Genomic DNA, 17,574 nt, shown 5'->3' on the forward strand with positions numbered 1-17,574 from the left:
CATACCGCTGAAAACAAGAGGGTTTGAGAGTGGCTGACTGTAGTGCTTTATCTTCAGAGTCCTCCATACAATAATTGGCCACCACAGGAGAAAGAGGGCTCCCCATGGCGACACCATCCATTTGTTCAAAATGTTGGTCTTGAAATAAGAAGTATGTCGAAGTAAGCACATGTTTAAATAGTGCCACTATGTCCTCCTCAAACTTGTTACTAATAAGCTCTAAAGAGTCCTGCAAGGGCACCTTTGTAAATAAAGACACAACATTGAAGCTTACTAAGAGATCTGATGATTGCAGTCTAAGAGTTTTCAAGCCTCTCCACCATTATGATGGCAACAATATTCCAATCATGAAACGAAAACAGTTACGACAGTTAATACTACTAAAGATTACAAAATATGCAATTATATAACATTTAAAAAATAACTTCATACTTTCTCTCTATGGCACCCTCCAAGAAGCGGTTGCCATTGTATAAAAATAGAATTAATTTGGCGAGAAAGAAAGGTATAGTGACAGTATTTTACCCAACAGTGCCTGTCGATTGGTACATTTATCCCCTCACAAACACCATGCTTTCAAACTTCTGCAACGTGAATTCGAAATGATTAGCCTTGAAAGTTCTCTTCCTATTAATGTAAATACCTCTTCTCTCTAGTAGTACGACAGTGCCGATGACGTGGGGGTCGTCTTCTGCAGGATTATTCCCATGCATCCGAAGATTTGCTGCAGTGTTTCATGATGCGCGTAGAGGGGAACATGTGTACTTGAAGTTCGTAGAAATAAAATTCTTCCCTTTCACAAGCTATCCAACTTTTAGTTGTTGGACACAGAACAAATATACGTCCATACACCATGGCAGACAAGAACAGAAGAGCTATCTTACTAACATTAAAACAAGAGAGATGGTGTAAAAAAATCTGAAGGTATATCATTTTTAATTTTTTCCTCGCCCTCACAGATTACGTTAATGCGGCGTAATATGAATCGATATATCTTTGGCGCTTTCAACTGGTTTCCAGTTAAACCTATCCTACAACTGAGCTATGGTAGCCAGTAGGCAGGAAATTAGCAGACTAGGTTTACCACAACAACTGAGCTATTTTTCATATGTATCGCTTCACTGAAGTTAAGCTAAAATAAGCATAATGGGTAACATAGACAGTTCATTTACAACCAAGGATTAGACAGATCTATCAAACATAAGGAGGAGACATGGTGGAGAGACGTCCCCCCGGGTAAGTTTAAAAGTTTTGAGCCCATGATTATACCCCAGCTTGCTAACGAACTGAATCATTTTCTGTTTTATTTATTACTTGGATCTATTTTTGTACTAACTTCGTGTGTTTCATAGGTACATAACAAGTCTGGAGTGGTGTAGGGAGTACCTTACTCATGTGACTAAGTGTTCTTTTAAGTTATCAACCTAATAGTGTGAGTGCATAATCTGATTGTACTGTGCTTTATTACAGGATGAGGCATGCTCTGTATTTGAGGACATCATGTCAAGTTCTGTTCCATTGGCAGAACAGATGAGACCAGTGGACATATCCGAATTTGTTGGTCAAGAGCATGTTTTGGGTTCAAACATGATCCTGCGAACATTGCTTGAGAAGAAGGATATTCCCAGTATGATACTCTGGGGGCCTCCTGGCTGTGGCAAAGTAAGTTGTAGCTCAATCTGTCCTTTACAATTAATGTGTTTGTATGTTGAGACGTAGTGAATTTTCTGTCTTCAACAGTTTGATTTGTCATCATAAAAATTGCCAATGCAGTAATAATTTTTAGTTGGTACTTCCTGTGATCCATGGTTGCAATAGTTACCAAGCATGTCAGAGGTAATGGTATGGCTGGTAGATTCATATGTAAATGAAAGCCTAATGGTTTCAGAATTGAAATATTTCTGTAGGTCATACATGACATATCACACAAACCCCCTCCACTCTTTCGCACCCCAGTCATGGACTGGTATTGAAATTGATTTGAACAGTATCACCTTATGTGATTGCCTCTCAGTGTGTTGTTATTGATATGATGTCACTCCTGACATTACTGGATAAGATAATTTATTAATGGTTAATAAAATAAGACATATTTTAGTAAAAGTCCATGAACTGAAAAAAATGTGTAGTTCATACTTGTAGGACTTTTAGAGGGAAGTGAGTACATAATATTTTGAACAGAAACCGATGTCTGGAAATGTACCTGGTGGTCTGAACTCAGTTGTGTAAAACGTCCACCTTTGCTGAGGGAAAGAGAGAAGTCTCAACAGTATGCAATAGGGTAGACATGATGATGTATACTACTTTTTGTAGTGTTGTTTAATTTACGACCTCTTGCAGAGGCAGAGGAAGATCTGTTGGCTTGTGTTCTGGATGCTGCACTAAAAATTGGAGATATACTAGGTGGGATGGAGAGTGTGTACCAGAATATGCTTCGTATGTACAGTTCTGTAACAACATTGCGCCAATGTTGTAATGCATCAGTACTGTTCTGTATGTACAGTGTACTGGGAGTTTTTTTATTTGGAATTATGTAAACATGTCATGTTTAAGTGTTAATACAATCAACTGTGCTTAATTGATAGATGGATGTTTCGGTATGTTTTCTTACAAATTGTTCCTGACAATTGTATTGCATCATGCCTAATTCAGTTCCTCAAGCAGAAGTGGATGAGTTAAACATCTGAATTAAAACTGTCACAGAACGAAAGTAGTAGGTTTCCAGACATGAGTTCATATTCAAAGTATTATGTACTCACTCCCACCTACCCTTCTACAAATCTTAGAAGTTTGTAATGGGGATTTCCGAACACCCTATGGGATTGAACCCAGCACCTCCAGGGTCAGAATCTGGTGGTGTGCTCACAAGATTACTCAGCTGTCTGTATTTCAGTTTATTACTAGCCCATGTTCCAAACTGAGGTTCAGGTATTCAGTTAAGGCACATTGCCATGCGTTAGTGGGCCAGTTGGTAACATTAACCACAAAGGCTATCTGCTTCCAAAGGGTGTCTATAGCTCTGTTCTAGAGATTGCATTAAAGAATTTTTCAGACAAATACAGTTGATGGTGTGCATTATAAAATATTCCAATAAATTATTTTAAAAAAGAAAAGTTAATAAGAAACAAGAAAGATAAACATGAAACAGAAGATTGGCATTCTTTAAGACAAACATTCTTCAAGATACATAACAATTGTTGTGTAATCACTATCATTGAAAATACTGGCTGTTTTGTCTGAGCAATTGTCGACAAAATTCCAGGCAATGCCCATGTTATCATTATTAACAATTATATACCATAATCATCATCAGCCATTTAACATTAACTGCTGGACAAAACCACCTCTAGACTTTTCCATGCATAATCAACTTCTGTGCATTACTATATTGCTCATGTTTGTTTTCCAACATCGTTTACCATCCTTTCATTAGGTCATCTTGGTCTCTTGCAATGCAGCAGAGATCTTCCATGGTTCATCTTTGTCACTTGGCTACATGTACTGCTGACTTCCATTTCATTTGTACTTTGGCCAGAGTGAAGTCTGCTCTCTCAGATGCTTATTTTTCAAAACCCTATTTAGCTTACCAAAGGCACTCATAGTTTCTCCCCTTCTGTTATTCCTTCTTTTACCTATTAAGTCATTACCTTCAACAGAACTTAATACAAAACATTTGTGTGTGTGTTGTGTTATGATTTTTTTGGAGGAACTTGTGGCACTGTCTAGTGGAGAAACGAGACACAATTTCAAAACTTGGTTTTGGATTTCTTCTGACAAAAGATTAAACTTATATCTAACAGTAAACATAAAAAAGTAAAATAGAGTACCTCCGGTGGTCACAGGTTCATTTTGCTGTCGTAACGCATCACATGTATACTGTCATATTTGTAAACAAATATGGCATCTGGAATCTGGTGGGTGCAAGGTTCGTATAGCAGAAGAGAAGACATAATCGCAAAGTACAAAGAATATACATCGTAACAACATTATTACAGAATAATTATTTAAAGGATTTGGAGGTGTTTGTTTTGAGGTGTCGAATACATGTGTGTGTACTTCAGGTGGCATACAAATCCGATTTTGACAAGTCAAAACAGCTTAAACTTCATAACGTTTATACAATCAGGTGAAATGTTAAAATGGCTTAAACTTCATACTTGTTAATAACAATCAGGTGAAATGTTACAGACTTTAAGTACAATAATCATTTGGCTACAGCAGTAAAATTATTCATACATGACAATATTTGATTGGGATTAATAGACAGATGTGAGAGGCTGGAGGCAGAAAGGGGGGGAGGGGTCTTAAGATTACATGTTAGATATATTAGCTGCCTAAAGGTTGGGGTAATACATTGGGTAATGCTTTAAAATATGCAGATAGATATACAATTTATGCCTGTAGTTAATGTACATAGAGTTTCAAACTGACAAGGGGTACAAGCTGTTGGTGTGATGAATTATCTGTAAACGAGGTCAATCTCTTGTACTCTTGGCGGCTGTCAGTATTTATGGTAAATATTAAGGTGTGTGTGTGTGTGTGTGTGTGTGTGTGTGTGTGTGTGAGTGTGTGTGTGCACGTGTTCGCGCTTGATCGTGCATTTTTAATGATGTTGGCAGTTGCTGAAAATAGAGATGATATTATTGTAAATATTGTCATTTTTGTCATTTAAGATGGATTCAAGTTGTTTTGTTTGGTGTTTGTATATTTGAAATGTTTCTAGGGTGTCTAGTTTTCTGCCTATTGGTTGGATGTGTAGGATGCTAATACTTGTTTTGTTAACATGGTGTTTTGTTTCATGCAGGTGGGTGGCTATTGCTGATGTGTAGTATTTTTTGTTTGTTAGTGCTGCCATGTGTTCCTTGAATCTAATCTCAAATGATCTGCCTGTCTGCCCTATGTAGAAGCAGTCACAGTCCAGATATTCAATTTTGTACACACCTGTGTGATGAAGTGGGTTTTGTGTGCTGATGTTGTGGGGTAACTTCTTTCCATCCTTTTTGTCTGCTGTAAAGAATATGCTTATGCCTTTTTGTTTGAAGACATTGGCAATCTGGTGTGAAATGTTACCTAGAAAGGGGATTGTATGGAAGATGTTATTTTCTTTTTGTTTTTAGTGTTGTGATTGCTTTGCCATTATTGAGTGTTTTCGAGTGTCTACTATTGAGTTGTTATAACCATTTTCGATAGCTGTTTGTTTTATTATTTCAATTTCTTGATCACATTTGTCTTCAGTGAGTGGTAGTTGGATAGCTCTAATGATCATGTACTGGAATGCTGCCATTTTGTGTGCTGCGGGGTGACAAGAGAGTTGTGGATTGTGGTATGTGTTGTGGTAGGCTCCTGATAAATTTCAAACTGATGTCTGTTATTCTTTATTCTAATGGTAAGGTCTAGGAAATTTATACTGTCATCTGTTTGGTGTTCAACTGTGAATTTTATGTTTTCATGGGAGTTGTTCTATTAATGCCAATCAAATATTGTCATTTATGTATAATTTTACTGCTGTAGCCAATATAATTATTGTACTTAAAGTCTGTAACATGTCACCTGATTGTTATTAACAAGTATGAAGCTTAAGCCATTTTAACATTTCACCTGATTGTATAAACGGGTATGAAGTTTAAGCTGTTTTGACTTATCAGAATCGGATTTATATGCCACCTGAAGTACCCACACATGTATGCGACACCTCAAAACAAACACCTCCAAATCCTTTAAATAATTATTCTGTAATAATGTTGTTATGGTGTATACTCTTTGTACTTTGTGGTTATGTCTTCTCTTCTGCTATACGAACCTTGCACCCAGCAGATTCCAGATGCCATATTTGTTTACAAATATGACAGTACACATGTGATGTTGTGACAGCAACATGAACCTGTGACCACTGGAGGTACTCTATTTTACTTATTTTGTGTTTACCGTTAAACATGCCATGGAAATAAATAAAATGGTGACTGGCAGCAGTAAACTTGTTGTTTTGTTTAATGTCAGTAATAGTCACGGTAAATCCTAACCTAAAATGTTCACATTTAAAGATGGAGGAACTGTTTGTTCCAAAAGCTAGATAGTGTGTCCATTTACTTTTTTATTTGTATATCGGCAGGACTACAATTTTGCCTTTTGGACGTGAGTACTGACCAGAAATTCTGTCTTATAATTAGCAAATTGTTGATGTTAGTATCCTGAAATATTGATAAAAAGTTGGCACTAGGTTTTAGGAAATTTTCTGTAAAAATGCTCATGTTATTAGTTGTATATTTAATGACTAAACATATTCCACTGTAAGTGGGCACATAGACACAGGCAACAGAGCATGCACAATGTCGGCACTAGTACAGTGTATATCCACCTTTCGCAGCAATGCAGGCTGCTATTCTCCCATGGAGACGATCGTAGAGATGCTGGATGTAGTCCTGTGGAACGGCTTGCCATGCCATTTCCACCTGGCGCCTCAGTTGGACCAGCGTTCGTGCTGGACGTGCAGACTGCGTGAGACGACGCTTCATCCAGTCCCAAACATGCTCAATGGGGGACAGATCCGGAGATTTTGCTGGCCAGGGTAGTTGACTTACACCTTCTAGAGCACGTTGGGTGGCACGGGATACATGCGGGCGTGCATTGTCCTGTTGGAACAGCAAGTTCCCTTGCCGGTCTAGGAATGGTAGAACGATGGGTTCGATGACGGTTTGGATGTACCGTGCACTATTCAGTGTCCCCTCGACGATCACCAGTGGTGTACGGCCAGTGTAGGAGATTGCTCCCCACACCATGATGCCGGGTGTTGGCCCTGTGTGCCTCGGTCGTATGCAGTCCTGATTGTGGCGCTCACCTGCACGGCGCCAAACACGCATACGACCATCATTGGCACCAAGGCAGAAGCGACTCTCATCGCTGAAGACGACACGTCTCCATTCGTCCCTCCATTCACGCCTGTCGCGACACCACTGGAGGCGGGCTGCACGATGTTGGGGCGTGAGCGGAAGACGGCCTAACGGTGTGCGGTACCGTAGCCCAGCTTCATGGAGACGGTTGCGAATGGTCCTCGCCGATACCCCAGGAGCAACAGTGTCCCTAATTTGCTGGGAAGTGGCGGTGCGGTCCCCTACGGCACTACGTAGGATCCTACGGTCTTGGCGTGCATCTGTGCGTCGCTGCGGTCCGGTCCCAGGTCGATGGGCACGTGCACCTTCCGCCGACCACTGGCGACAACATCGATGTACTGTGGAGACCTCACGCCCCACGTGTTGAGCAATTCGGCGGTACGTCCACCCGGCCTCCCGCATGCCCACTATACGCCCTCGCTCAAAGTCCGTCAACTGCACACACGGTTCACGTCCACGCTGTCGCGGCACGCTACCAGTGTTAAAGACTGCGATGGAGCTCTGTATGCCACGGCAAACTGGCTGACACTGACGGCGGCGGTGCACAAATGCTGCACAGCTAGCGCCATTCGACGGCCAACACCGCGGTTCCTGGTGTGTCCGCTGTGCCGTGCGTGTGATCATTGCTTGTACAGCCCTCTCGCAGTGTCCGGAGCAAGTATGGTGGGTCTGACACACCGGTGTCAATGTGTTCTTTTTTCCATTTCCAGGAGTGTATTTTCCTGGGTGTTTTGTCAACATCTATGAAGCCTAGACAAAGTGGGAATTTATGGTTATCCCTCCAGTTTATAATTTCATTCATGCAAGTGGTCTCTTTTTCAGGAATGTCCAGGCAGAATGTAAATAACGTAGAAGTAGACCACTAACCGAATAATAAAAGTTATTGACATGTATGCACACGCGAGCACATGAACATATGTGAGAGAGCGCGCAGACACACACACACACACACACACACACACACACACACACACACTGAACACACAGTGCTGAGATTGCAGTTTGACAGGTGGACTGGGGTGAGGCACGGTGTCGAAAGAGAGAGGTGTGATGTGGGAAGAGGGCTTGAGAAGGGGTAGCTGATGCTCGTTGGAAGGCAGCAGGTGTGTGGGTAGGAATACAAGACTTAATCATCATCCATGCAGACTAAGGCTCAACCACTGTCATGATAAATCACAGTGACTACCTGACAGAAGGTTCTGCGAACTGTCTGACCCCTCCATCTACAAGCTCTGCCATTGTGAACCCCCTCCCAGAAGTCCAACAAAACCTCCAATCTCCTCTCAAATCCTTAAGGCAATCCCAGAGTTCCCCTGAATCCATCTTCTTCCTCAGCCAATGACCCTCCTGCAGACCCATTTTCTGCTCGCTTTCCAAAATCTTTAAGCCCAAAAATTGTGGACACCCCATTGTAGCTCTGCTCTCACAGGAAGAATCTTCACCCTTGTCACCCAAGACTTCCAACCAATAGCCCATAGCCTAGCCTCTAACATCAAGGATACAGACCACATCTTTCACCACCCCTCGACAATCCCCTGCCACCTGGATCCCTACTCATCACTGTTGATGCCACCTTCCTACACACCTTCATGGTACATTGTTTTTAATCTTTTTGTTTACAATCTTTTTGTTTCTTTTGTATTAAAACAAATAGCACTATTTTAATTGTGTTGATCTCACTTCTGATAATCCCAATACATTCCATTTCAGCAAACTCATCTTCCAACTCCATGAACCAGTCCCAGATCCTGGTGCTCTGCAGTTTATTTTTCCCAAGTAAAGATCAGTGGAAGCAGTTGTGTTTCTAATGTCTCTCTTATTAACCATGACTCAAAATACATGTTACTACCTGTGGACACTGAAGTAGTTAGGTTTGTCCCACAGTCCACTACTACCAATCTTCTTTCACCCATGGTGGAATACTAGTTTCACAGAAACAAACTAGTAATAATAGGGCCTCTGACAATCATACTCAGTGCACTAGCTTACCAGGTCCCAAATGTTTTGGGAGACACGTGAACAATGGCAAACCTCGGCAGACCCAAGTGCTTCTGAAACTCAAAGCCTGAGATGAACATTGTCAGTGTTGATGTAGATCATGCTAATAGAGTTCTGAAGTCAACAGTCAAGTATCATGGCTTAGTGGTCAGACTGTCTTTGTGTAACCAGTAATACTTGCAGTCAAAAGGGTTGCAGACATTTGACTTACCATGCTGTCTGCAGTGCATGTGGATGAGAGCCCATCCACATTAATTTGCCATAAAGCAGTCAGTCAAGATTGTTAATTTATGAGTACTAACAGTTGCGCATTGTGATTGTCTGGATTGGACGCTGTGATTTACTGTGGTTGGTTGGTTCCTGTAACCTTTAGTAAGGTGTGATTAAGCGATTTTTCACTCACAAAGTTGTTGCTTCATAAAAACACAGCAAACAAAACAGAAAAGCATTAACTATACATATGATAACTCTGTAACTTCACTTAAAAATGTGTGTCCCTATATATGAAAAAAAAATAATAATTGTAATTTTATCTTAGTGGAATGTTTCTGCAAGTTCATTTTCTTTTTCACTTACAGACCACACTCGCCCATATCATAGCCCAGCAATGTAAGAAGAATCAATCAACAAGATTTGTGAAATTATCTGCTACAATGTCTGGTGTCAATGAAGTAAAAGAAGTTGTCAAAGTTGCAAAAAATGAGTTAACATCTTTTAAAAGACGTACAGTGTTGTTTATGGATGAAATACACCGTTTTAATAAATTGCAACAGGTGCAAAAGTTGTGATTTTGTGTCCTAAATTGTAATTTTTAATAATTTATGATTAACATATTTAAGAATCATAATACTGTGCAGTTTTATTATATGATACAAATGCTATGCATTTTGTCATATGTTTTAGGATATCTTCTTGCCTCATGTGGAAAGTGGGGCGATAACTTTAATTGGTGCCACTACAGAGAATCCTTCATTCAGCCTCAATTCAGCATTGTTAAGTCGGTGTAGGGTAATTGTTCTTGAAAAACATGAAACAAAACACATAATTGCGATTCTCCAAAGGGCATTAAAAAGCTTACAGGGAGTGATTGTGAAAACTAATCATGTTTTTAGTGTAGCAAACAATAAACATCAACCAAGGTGTGTAGGAATATAATTTGGTACTAATATAGGAAATTAATGACATGGAATGGCAACTGGTAAAAGATGCTTGATGCAGTAGTTCAGTGTCCTAATTTACTTTCCATTTTCTTTTTAGGTTTTTCATCGATGAAGCTACTGTTACCTGGCTAGCGGAAATTTGTGATGGAGATGCCCGTATTGCTCTAAATAGCTTACAGTTAGCAGTACAATCCAAAGGAACTGATGGTTCCAGTGCTTTTGTAGTGTCTCTGGATGATATTAAGGATGGAATCAAGGTTTTGTGTTGTTTTGATGTTATATCCATGTGTACCTTTAATATTTTCATTCATTCTTATTTGAAATTACGCAGTGATGTTTAGTATGAGGTGCTACCCAAAAGTTCCCCAAAGTTGTATTATCATGCTTACAAATGGTGGTACATTCAAATGCCACTTAGAGCAGTGTATACATGTTTTGCACATCAGTGTGTCTAGTGGCTTAGATGTAAGTGGACATGTTCATTGTTGGTGGGCAGTTTTCCATTGTGACATTTGCTTGTGTTTGCAATTTTGCAATGACCAACCTGAGAAATTGCTGCATCAAGTTCTGTTTTAAACTTGATAAAACAGCCACAGAAATGCGCAAAATGTTAGTCCAAGCATTCAGTAATGATGCTTTGGGCCAGACACAAACCTATGACTGGTTTAAACATTTTATAAATTTCCGGACCTCTGTGGATGAGGATGACGATGATGATGAACATGAACAGTCAGGATGATCATCTACTGGCATTTCACCAGAAAATGTCAGTGATGTTTGGATTGCAATTGTGAAAGATTGTAGGCATACCATCCACGATATGTGTAACATTGTGGGGTTATCATATGGCATATATCAGTGGATTTTGTCAGAAAAATCGAACATGACAAAGATTGCTGCAAAGTTCGTGCCACATCTGATGAGTGATGATCAGAAAGACCATTGTATGAATGTGTGCAGGGGACTGAAAGAACTGCTTCAAACTGAGTCAGATTTTCTTTCTAAGGCAATTACAGGTGATGGAAGTTGAATTTATGGAAATGACACTGAAACTAAATAGCCCCGTGGAAGAACCCATCTTTATCTCAGCCAAAGAAAGCCTGGCAAGTTCAGAACAACATCAAATCCTTATTGACCTGGTTCTTCGATACTGGTGGGATTACCCACAATGAGTACCTACCTCGTGGTCAGACAATTAGTGAAGAATTCTATTGTGATGTGCCAGGTGGCTAAGGGAAGTTGAGACAGAAACATCCAGAGAAGTGGTGGAAGAATTACTGAGTCTTTCACCACGACAATGTGAAACCGCATATAGCTTTCATCATGCAGCAGTTTTTAGCAGATAACAGCATGACAATGCTTCCTCATCCGCAAAGGAACTACTTTGAAGAGTGAGTCTTATTGTGCACTGTCAGAGTCACATGGGACATCATTATGACGTGTACACACTCTATTGAAGATGACAGAGATCATGTATCGATTTTTGTGATCATTGGAGACACTAAACTGTGGTAGTCATTTTTGCAGACAAATTAAAGTAGCAGCTCATTATATCCTCTATTGGTATATCCACTGCAATTTTGGAAGCTATTGATATGTTTACTTTCTTTGAAAATGTGAACCTGCAAACTTGGAGAAAAAGGAGCTCACAATTTATTTTGTAAATAGTAAATTGCGAGCGAAAGCTATCATCAGAACCTTGGCTCTATCAGTTAAACAAAATTATGCAATTGCAGAGGTCCTATGTTCGAAACTACGGGGGACAAAATTTTTTTAATGCAGAAATTGTTGCGGAGTTGCAGCGTGATACTGAGTTCGCGTTAAACTCTATTCTAGTAGGGAATTACCTTCAGAAATGTTTCAGTTGTCAAAATTAAAGACTGATATGTGTTACGCCAAAGCTATCCTCCATATTGTCAACCAGTTACAAGTGTTGAAGAACTGTGTCTGTGTGTCTCAAGTTGTCCCTGTACTGTTAGTTTCTTAGTAAGAATTATTGAATCTTACACACTTTCTCACTAGGGAAAGAGAGTGGTGCTGGTCGGACTTACTTGCTGTGAGACCTCTGGAAAGTCATTAGTCACATCTAATATTAAATTTAACTTCTTACTTAGTTTTTGTGTACATGATGTGTTTCAGTTTTGCTGAAAATAGGTGATCAAAGAGCCTTTTCTCAACCACCAGTTTGAAGTACTGTATGGAGCTGACAATATTTGCAAATGGTTCTCTATATAATTAAAGTGCAAAGCTTTATTAGCGTTACTCATTTGATACTTGATATATTTTAAAATTTGCATAAAGACTTAGTACTTCCATTGCAATTACCAAATAATGATGAATACTGGATTGAACAGTTCTATTCCCAGTTATTCTTGCCCTAAGCTTTTAGGATCGTGATGAGTAATGTAAACAAAACTTTGCATTTTATGGACATGATATATGTAACTGGTTGACAACATGGAGAATGTACTTTGGCGTTAATTTTAACATCTGGATCATTTCTGGAGGCAATTTCCTACATGTGTTGAGTGTAACATGGACTCTTCTTTCACCCTGCTATTTGGTGGCAATTTTTGCATTTACCATTTACAAAGCCTATTGTGAGCTTTTTTCCCAGAAGTTTGCAGGTTCACACTTTCAGAGGAAATAAACACATCAATAGCTTCCAAAATTGCAGAGATTATACCAATTGAGGACGTAATGATCTGCTCCTTTAATTCATCTGCAAAAATGGCTACTGTAGCTTAGCATCTCAAACGATCACAAAAGTCAATACGCGGTCTCTGTTGTCCTCGATACATGTCATAATGATGTCGCGTGAGATGCTACCAAAGTGCAATAAGACTCGTCGTGCTTTGAAAGTGATGGTGGTGAATAAAAATCTTGTATGACATGATTGCATTTAGTGTAAGATTTCAGGAAATTTTGGGTAGCATCTCGTGTATAAATTTGTGGCTGAATGATCAGTGAAGCAATACATGATTTCCAGTATCAATATCAGCATGGTACTTTGTACAAATGATGGGTTTACTTATAACTTGCTTCATGATGGAAATGACTGTTTACTAGTATTTCATCTATGTTCATCAATGCTTTGGTCTTAAGTTCTTTTCTTGTTTGTTTATTTATGAGACCTAGACACTCATGTTAGAATTTTGTAACAGAGCATGGGGTTTCCATAAGAGCTGGTGTAGCTCGATTTATCTGTAGCAGAGACAGTTTGTAACATGGGGTTGTTATGGTGACAGCTTTTGCAGGATGGTTTATTAGTAGTGCCACTTATGCACCCATCATACTTTGTAACTTCAAAACCTGCAGTTTAATTTCATGCTGACATTTATTTAGATTTTATTATGTGCCTAGTTGGTTGTATTTGAGAGCAGATGATAAGGTGCTCTGTTAGTTATGTGTAGATGCATAAGTTATTTGCTCTCCACAAACAGCTAGAATCTTTAGAAAAGTAAGTGTCCTTTAAGAAACAGAAATGTTGAACAGTCACTTGATGATCTATCTAGTGATGGTTTCTTCTATTTTGTTACATGTAGGAAAATAGGTAGGATACTGGGAAGAAGAGCCATAAGACTATGAACACAGTCTCGCAAATAAATTCAGAATAATGTTTGATGAAACTAAAATCTCATCCCACACTTTTATATATGGAGCTTCTGTTATTAAAGATACACTAGAAATTAGAATCTGCAAGAACAGCTCCAACTGGAACAGCGGCTGTAATCTTAGTAGTACAAGGAAGCGTGCTGTTGATACAAACAGAAATGTGCTTCATTGTTTACATTCTTAAAAGAATGGTTTCAGTGCAGATACAGATCCAGTCTCTGGCAGCATGGCATAATGACAACATACACAGAACAGTCACAAGCCACATGTGGACTGTAAATTGTCACCACAACAGCAACTATGACAGTTGTTCCTTGTGAGGGTTATGGATGGTTTCATAAAAAGATTTGAACGTGACAAGTCAGCCTAGAGTGTTGTATATAAGGATGTTGTTGTGAAAACTTTGATCACATCTAAACCGTGTGTTGCCGATGCTCAACAGTCTTCAGCTGTCTGTCTTTCTGTTCTGGGCTGCAGCCATTATTATGACTGTAAAATGATTGTGGTACCTCCGGTGTGTTCGGCCTTTGTAGATCAGATGTATCTGGCTTTACCTGAGATCCCTGAGCTACACTTCCGGATGTACTTGATCTTGCTGGTTTGGCTTCATGGAAGGTGAGTGACAGACAGTGGTAGTGACAAAGATTAATGCATAGTATGCAAATAAGAGCACTCACTGCAAGTTTGACCCCCATGTCTTAACAACAGGTGTGATGCGTTGACTTCCTGATAAAATACCTGAGTCGGTGGGAGTTGCTATCTCCATGACGTGTTTAGAAGGTTTAAACCTACATCATCAGGTGGATTTACATTTGTTAGTGTGATGTGCATGTGCATGTGTTTGTGTTGTGTAACAAGTTTTTGGAGGAACTTATGGCACTGTCTCCAGTGGTCACAGGTTTCTTTCACTGTCGTAACACATCACATGTATACTGTCATATTTTGTAAGCATTTTGTTTACAAAATATGTATGCTGTCATATTTTAATAAACAAAAATGAACTTGTGACCACTGGAGACAGTGCCAAAGTTCCTCCAAAAAATTGTAACACACACACACACACACACACACACACACACACACGTCATATTAACAAATGTAAATCCACCTGACGATGGAAGTTTAAACCATTGAAATGCATCTTGGAGATAAACAAACAGTGATTGGTAACAGTAAACTGTGTGTTTCATTTAATGTCAGTAACAGTTGTGGTAAAGTCTAACTTAAAATTTTTGCATTTGAAGTTAATCCAAATATGAGTGAGTGATGAAGCTCCCCACGGAAGTAGCAATCAAGTCAGGAAAGAAGATGAATGTGGACTCATCATGTTTGTTGGGAAACTTGTTTCAGACATGGAGGAGTCTCTACTGGCAGCTGTTTACCACTTTGCTTGTAGTCAGTTGTAAGTTATGCCTGTTTGGATTCTGAGGCCATTCTCAGACTGTTCGGCAGCTTGAATACTGATAGAAGGTTGAAACCAAAGTCCCTGGCAATTCTGTGATGAGCCCAGATGCAGATTTCTGGATCTATGTTATCAGGTGGAGACTTTTAGGATCCTCTGGAATGGGCCAAGAAGCAGTGACTCTCATATCAGACTGTGTGATTTCCACATTAGTTGGTTCCCACCACCCCCATATGATGGGGTCAGGAAAAGACACATACTGCTTAAGCATTCAGGGTAAGGCCCCAATATTAATCTCACTTAAGTTAGAAACATATAATACAGGGAACAGAAAATTCCTGAAACTGGAGGTAAAATAGTAGTGAAATCTTTTTTCCCACTTATTTGAGGTTCACATTTTCTGTGGTTTTGTAATGAGTGTGTCGCACAGGTGAGGAAAACTAATTAGAGATATATAAGAACTATGGCGACATTATATTCCTGATTTAGATCCCAACAGGGAAAGATATCTAGGATAATGTAAACTCTGTAACACTAAATTATAACCAAAGATATCTAGGACAACGTGAACTCTGTAACACTAAATTATAACCACATAACTTCTTGTTTATCGCTGCTGAACACGGAGAGAACTTTCAGATTTTATTTACTGCTGCTGAAGAATTCATCTAAAGACTAAAGGGGCAATGAAATGGCAGATGAAATGTCAGCGGATGTAATCAGAACAATTGAACAGGTACATTTTCATGGATACAAGCTATTATCATGCTGCTGTGGAGCCAGTAAGAGTAAAAGGAGAGTGAGTTTATACAGTGTGAACCAAAATCCACATCCTTGTGTAGGTTTGGTTAGAATATTGGAGTCCTTGAGTTCTCCAGAGCAGTAAGTTACACCACAATTAACATTTTCTGTGTTTTACTTGTGTGTGTTTTTCTGTTTCTGAGGTTTAATCTTGTATTTTGTAAGTGTAAATTCATTCAATCTGTAGCGCAATAGTTGTTCTTTTGTTTTGTTCTGAAGACAAGCATTCGCTTGTGTAGTAAGCCAGTCAGTCAGGCACTCTGCTGTCACCTGTTCACATCTCCAGAGCAGCAAGTTATATATTTAGCTTTTCCTGTGTTTACTAGTAGCATGTTTCTTAAATTTCATGAGTGTTTTGTATTTTAGAGGTTTAGTCTCAGGTTGTTAACTATAAGAGTACATTCAGGAAGTCTGTAACACAGTTTTTTCATTTCTTCTGAGCAACCAACTGCACAGGTCATTAAGGCATCAGCATGTATTGGTGACACATCAGGAGGGTAGGAAGTAGCTTATTATCTAGATTTCTGTTTGCTTTTATAGTTTACTTCTTCTGTTAGTTTTGCTACAGTGGGTAGGATGTGTGCATGCTCTGTGTGGATGCAGGAGGAGCTGGCCACAGTTCACAAACAACTGAATGTGTTTTTAACTACAGTCAGCTGCTTTAAGACTCCTGGCGAGGGGTACAGCAGCAACGAGAATCTGGTATGTTGCACGGGGCACCCCACGGGTCACTTTTTTCGCCCATGGGCTCTGGTGCCGATGCACCTCCTAATTTATCCAAGATGATGGACCCACCCTCACAGCAGGGTGAGTGGCAGGTGGTAACATGTTAGCATCACTCAAGGCAGAGGGGCATTGTGAAGGCTGACCATCTCCATCTGCAAGTTGTGGCTCACATCAGCACCAGCATACCAGCATCTCAACCAAAGGCTCCATTGACTCAATGACAGTCTTGCCTGCATCATCAGGTGGAGATTTATAGGTCTCCCCTTGATGGGTCGGGGTGCGCTACACAGAGGAAGCACCTACTCAGATAGCAGAGTAATTGTGGGGTGCACATGTGAGGTGTATGTAGAGGGGGGGGGGGGGGCTAGGCAGAAGTTTCAGGTACTGTAAAGAACTGTCACCAGTTGAAATGTAGAAGGGGAAGTCAGACCACCTTCAGAGTAAAGGCATTTTTACTGTCAAAATTTTACCAGTAAGTTGTTGAAATATTTGTAAAGAATTTTCCAAATTCATTTTTCCCAGGAAAGCTCTCGTGGTGATTGGGACTGAGAGCTGGCTGAAAACTGAAATAGAAAGCCCTGAAATATTTAGTGAGTTATGGAACTTATATTGGAAAGATCAGTTAGACACCATAGGAGAGGGAGCGTTCATTGCAGTTGACAAAGTTATTGTCTCTATTGAGGTCCAAAATTGAGTATGACGGTGAAATTACCTGGTCGCATATGACAGTCTAGGTGGAACCAGGTTCATTGTTGGATGTTTTGACCTGTCACCTGATTCTGCTGTGACAGTTCTAGAGACAGTCAGAAAAAATCTATGGTCAGTAGTGTGTAAATACCCAGATCATGCAATACTAGTTGTCGGTGACTTTAACATACCGACTTTAGACTGGGATGTCTATGGGTTCGGTCCAGGGGGCTACAGAAGACAGTCAGTCTTGTGAAGTACTTTTGAATGGTTTCTGAAAATTGTATTGAGCAGCTAG

At 39.7% G+C, this 17,574-nt stretch overlaps 1 protein-coding gene across 1 annotated transcript in view; it reads left to right on the top strand.

The window, feature by feature from the left end:
* LOC126484631 (ATPase WRNIP1-like) overlaps positions 1-17,574 on the top strand; it is an 80,576-nt gene that overhangs the window by 15,418 nt on the left and 47,584 nt on the right. The window contains exons 2-5 of the mRNA XM_050108220.1: positions 1,471-1,662; positions 9,464-9,658; positions 9,789-10,024; positions 10,143-10,302. Coding sequence (XP_049964177.1) covers positions 1,471-1,662; positions 9,464-9,658; positions 9,789-10,024; positions 10,143-10,302 — 783 coding nt within the window. The remainder of the gene's footprint in view (positions 1-1,470; positions 1,663-9,463; positions 9,659-9,788; positions 10,025-10,142; positions 10,303-17,574) is intronic.

This window comes from Schistocerca serialis, chromosome 6 (genome assembly GCF_023864345.2).
Source record: "Schistocerca serialis cubense isolate TAMUIC-IGC-003099 chromosome 6, iqSchSeri2.2, whole genome shotgun sequence".
NCBI classification, from domain to species: domain Eukaryota; kingdom Metazoa; phylum Arthropoda; class Insecta; order Orthoptera; family Acrididae; genus Schistocerca; species Schistocerca serialis.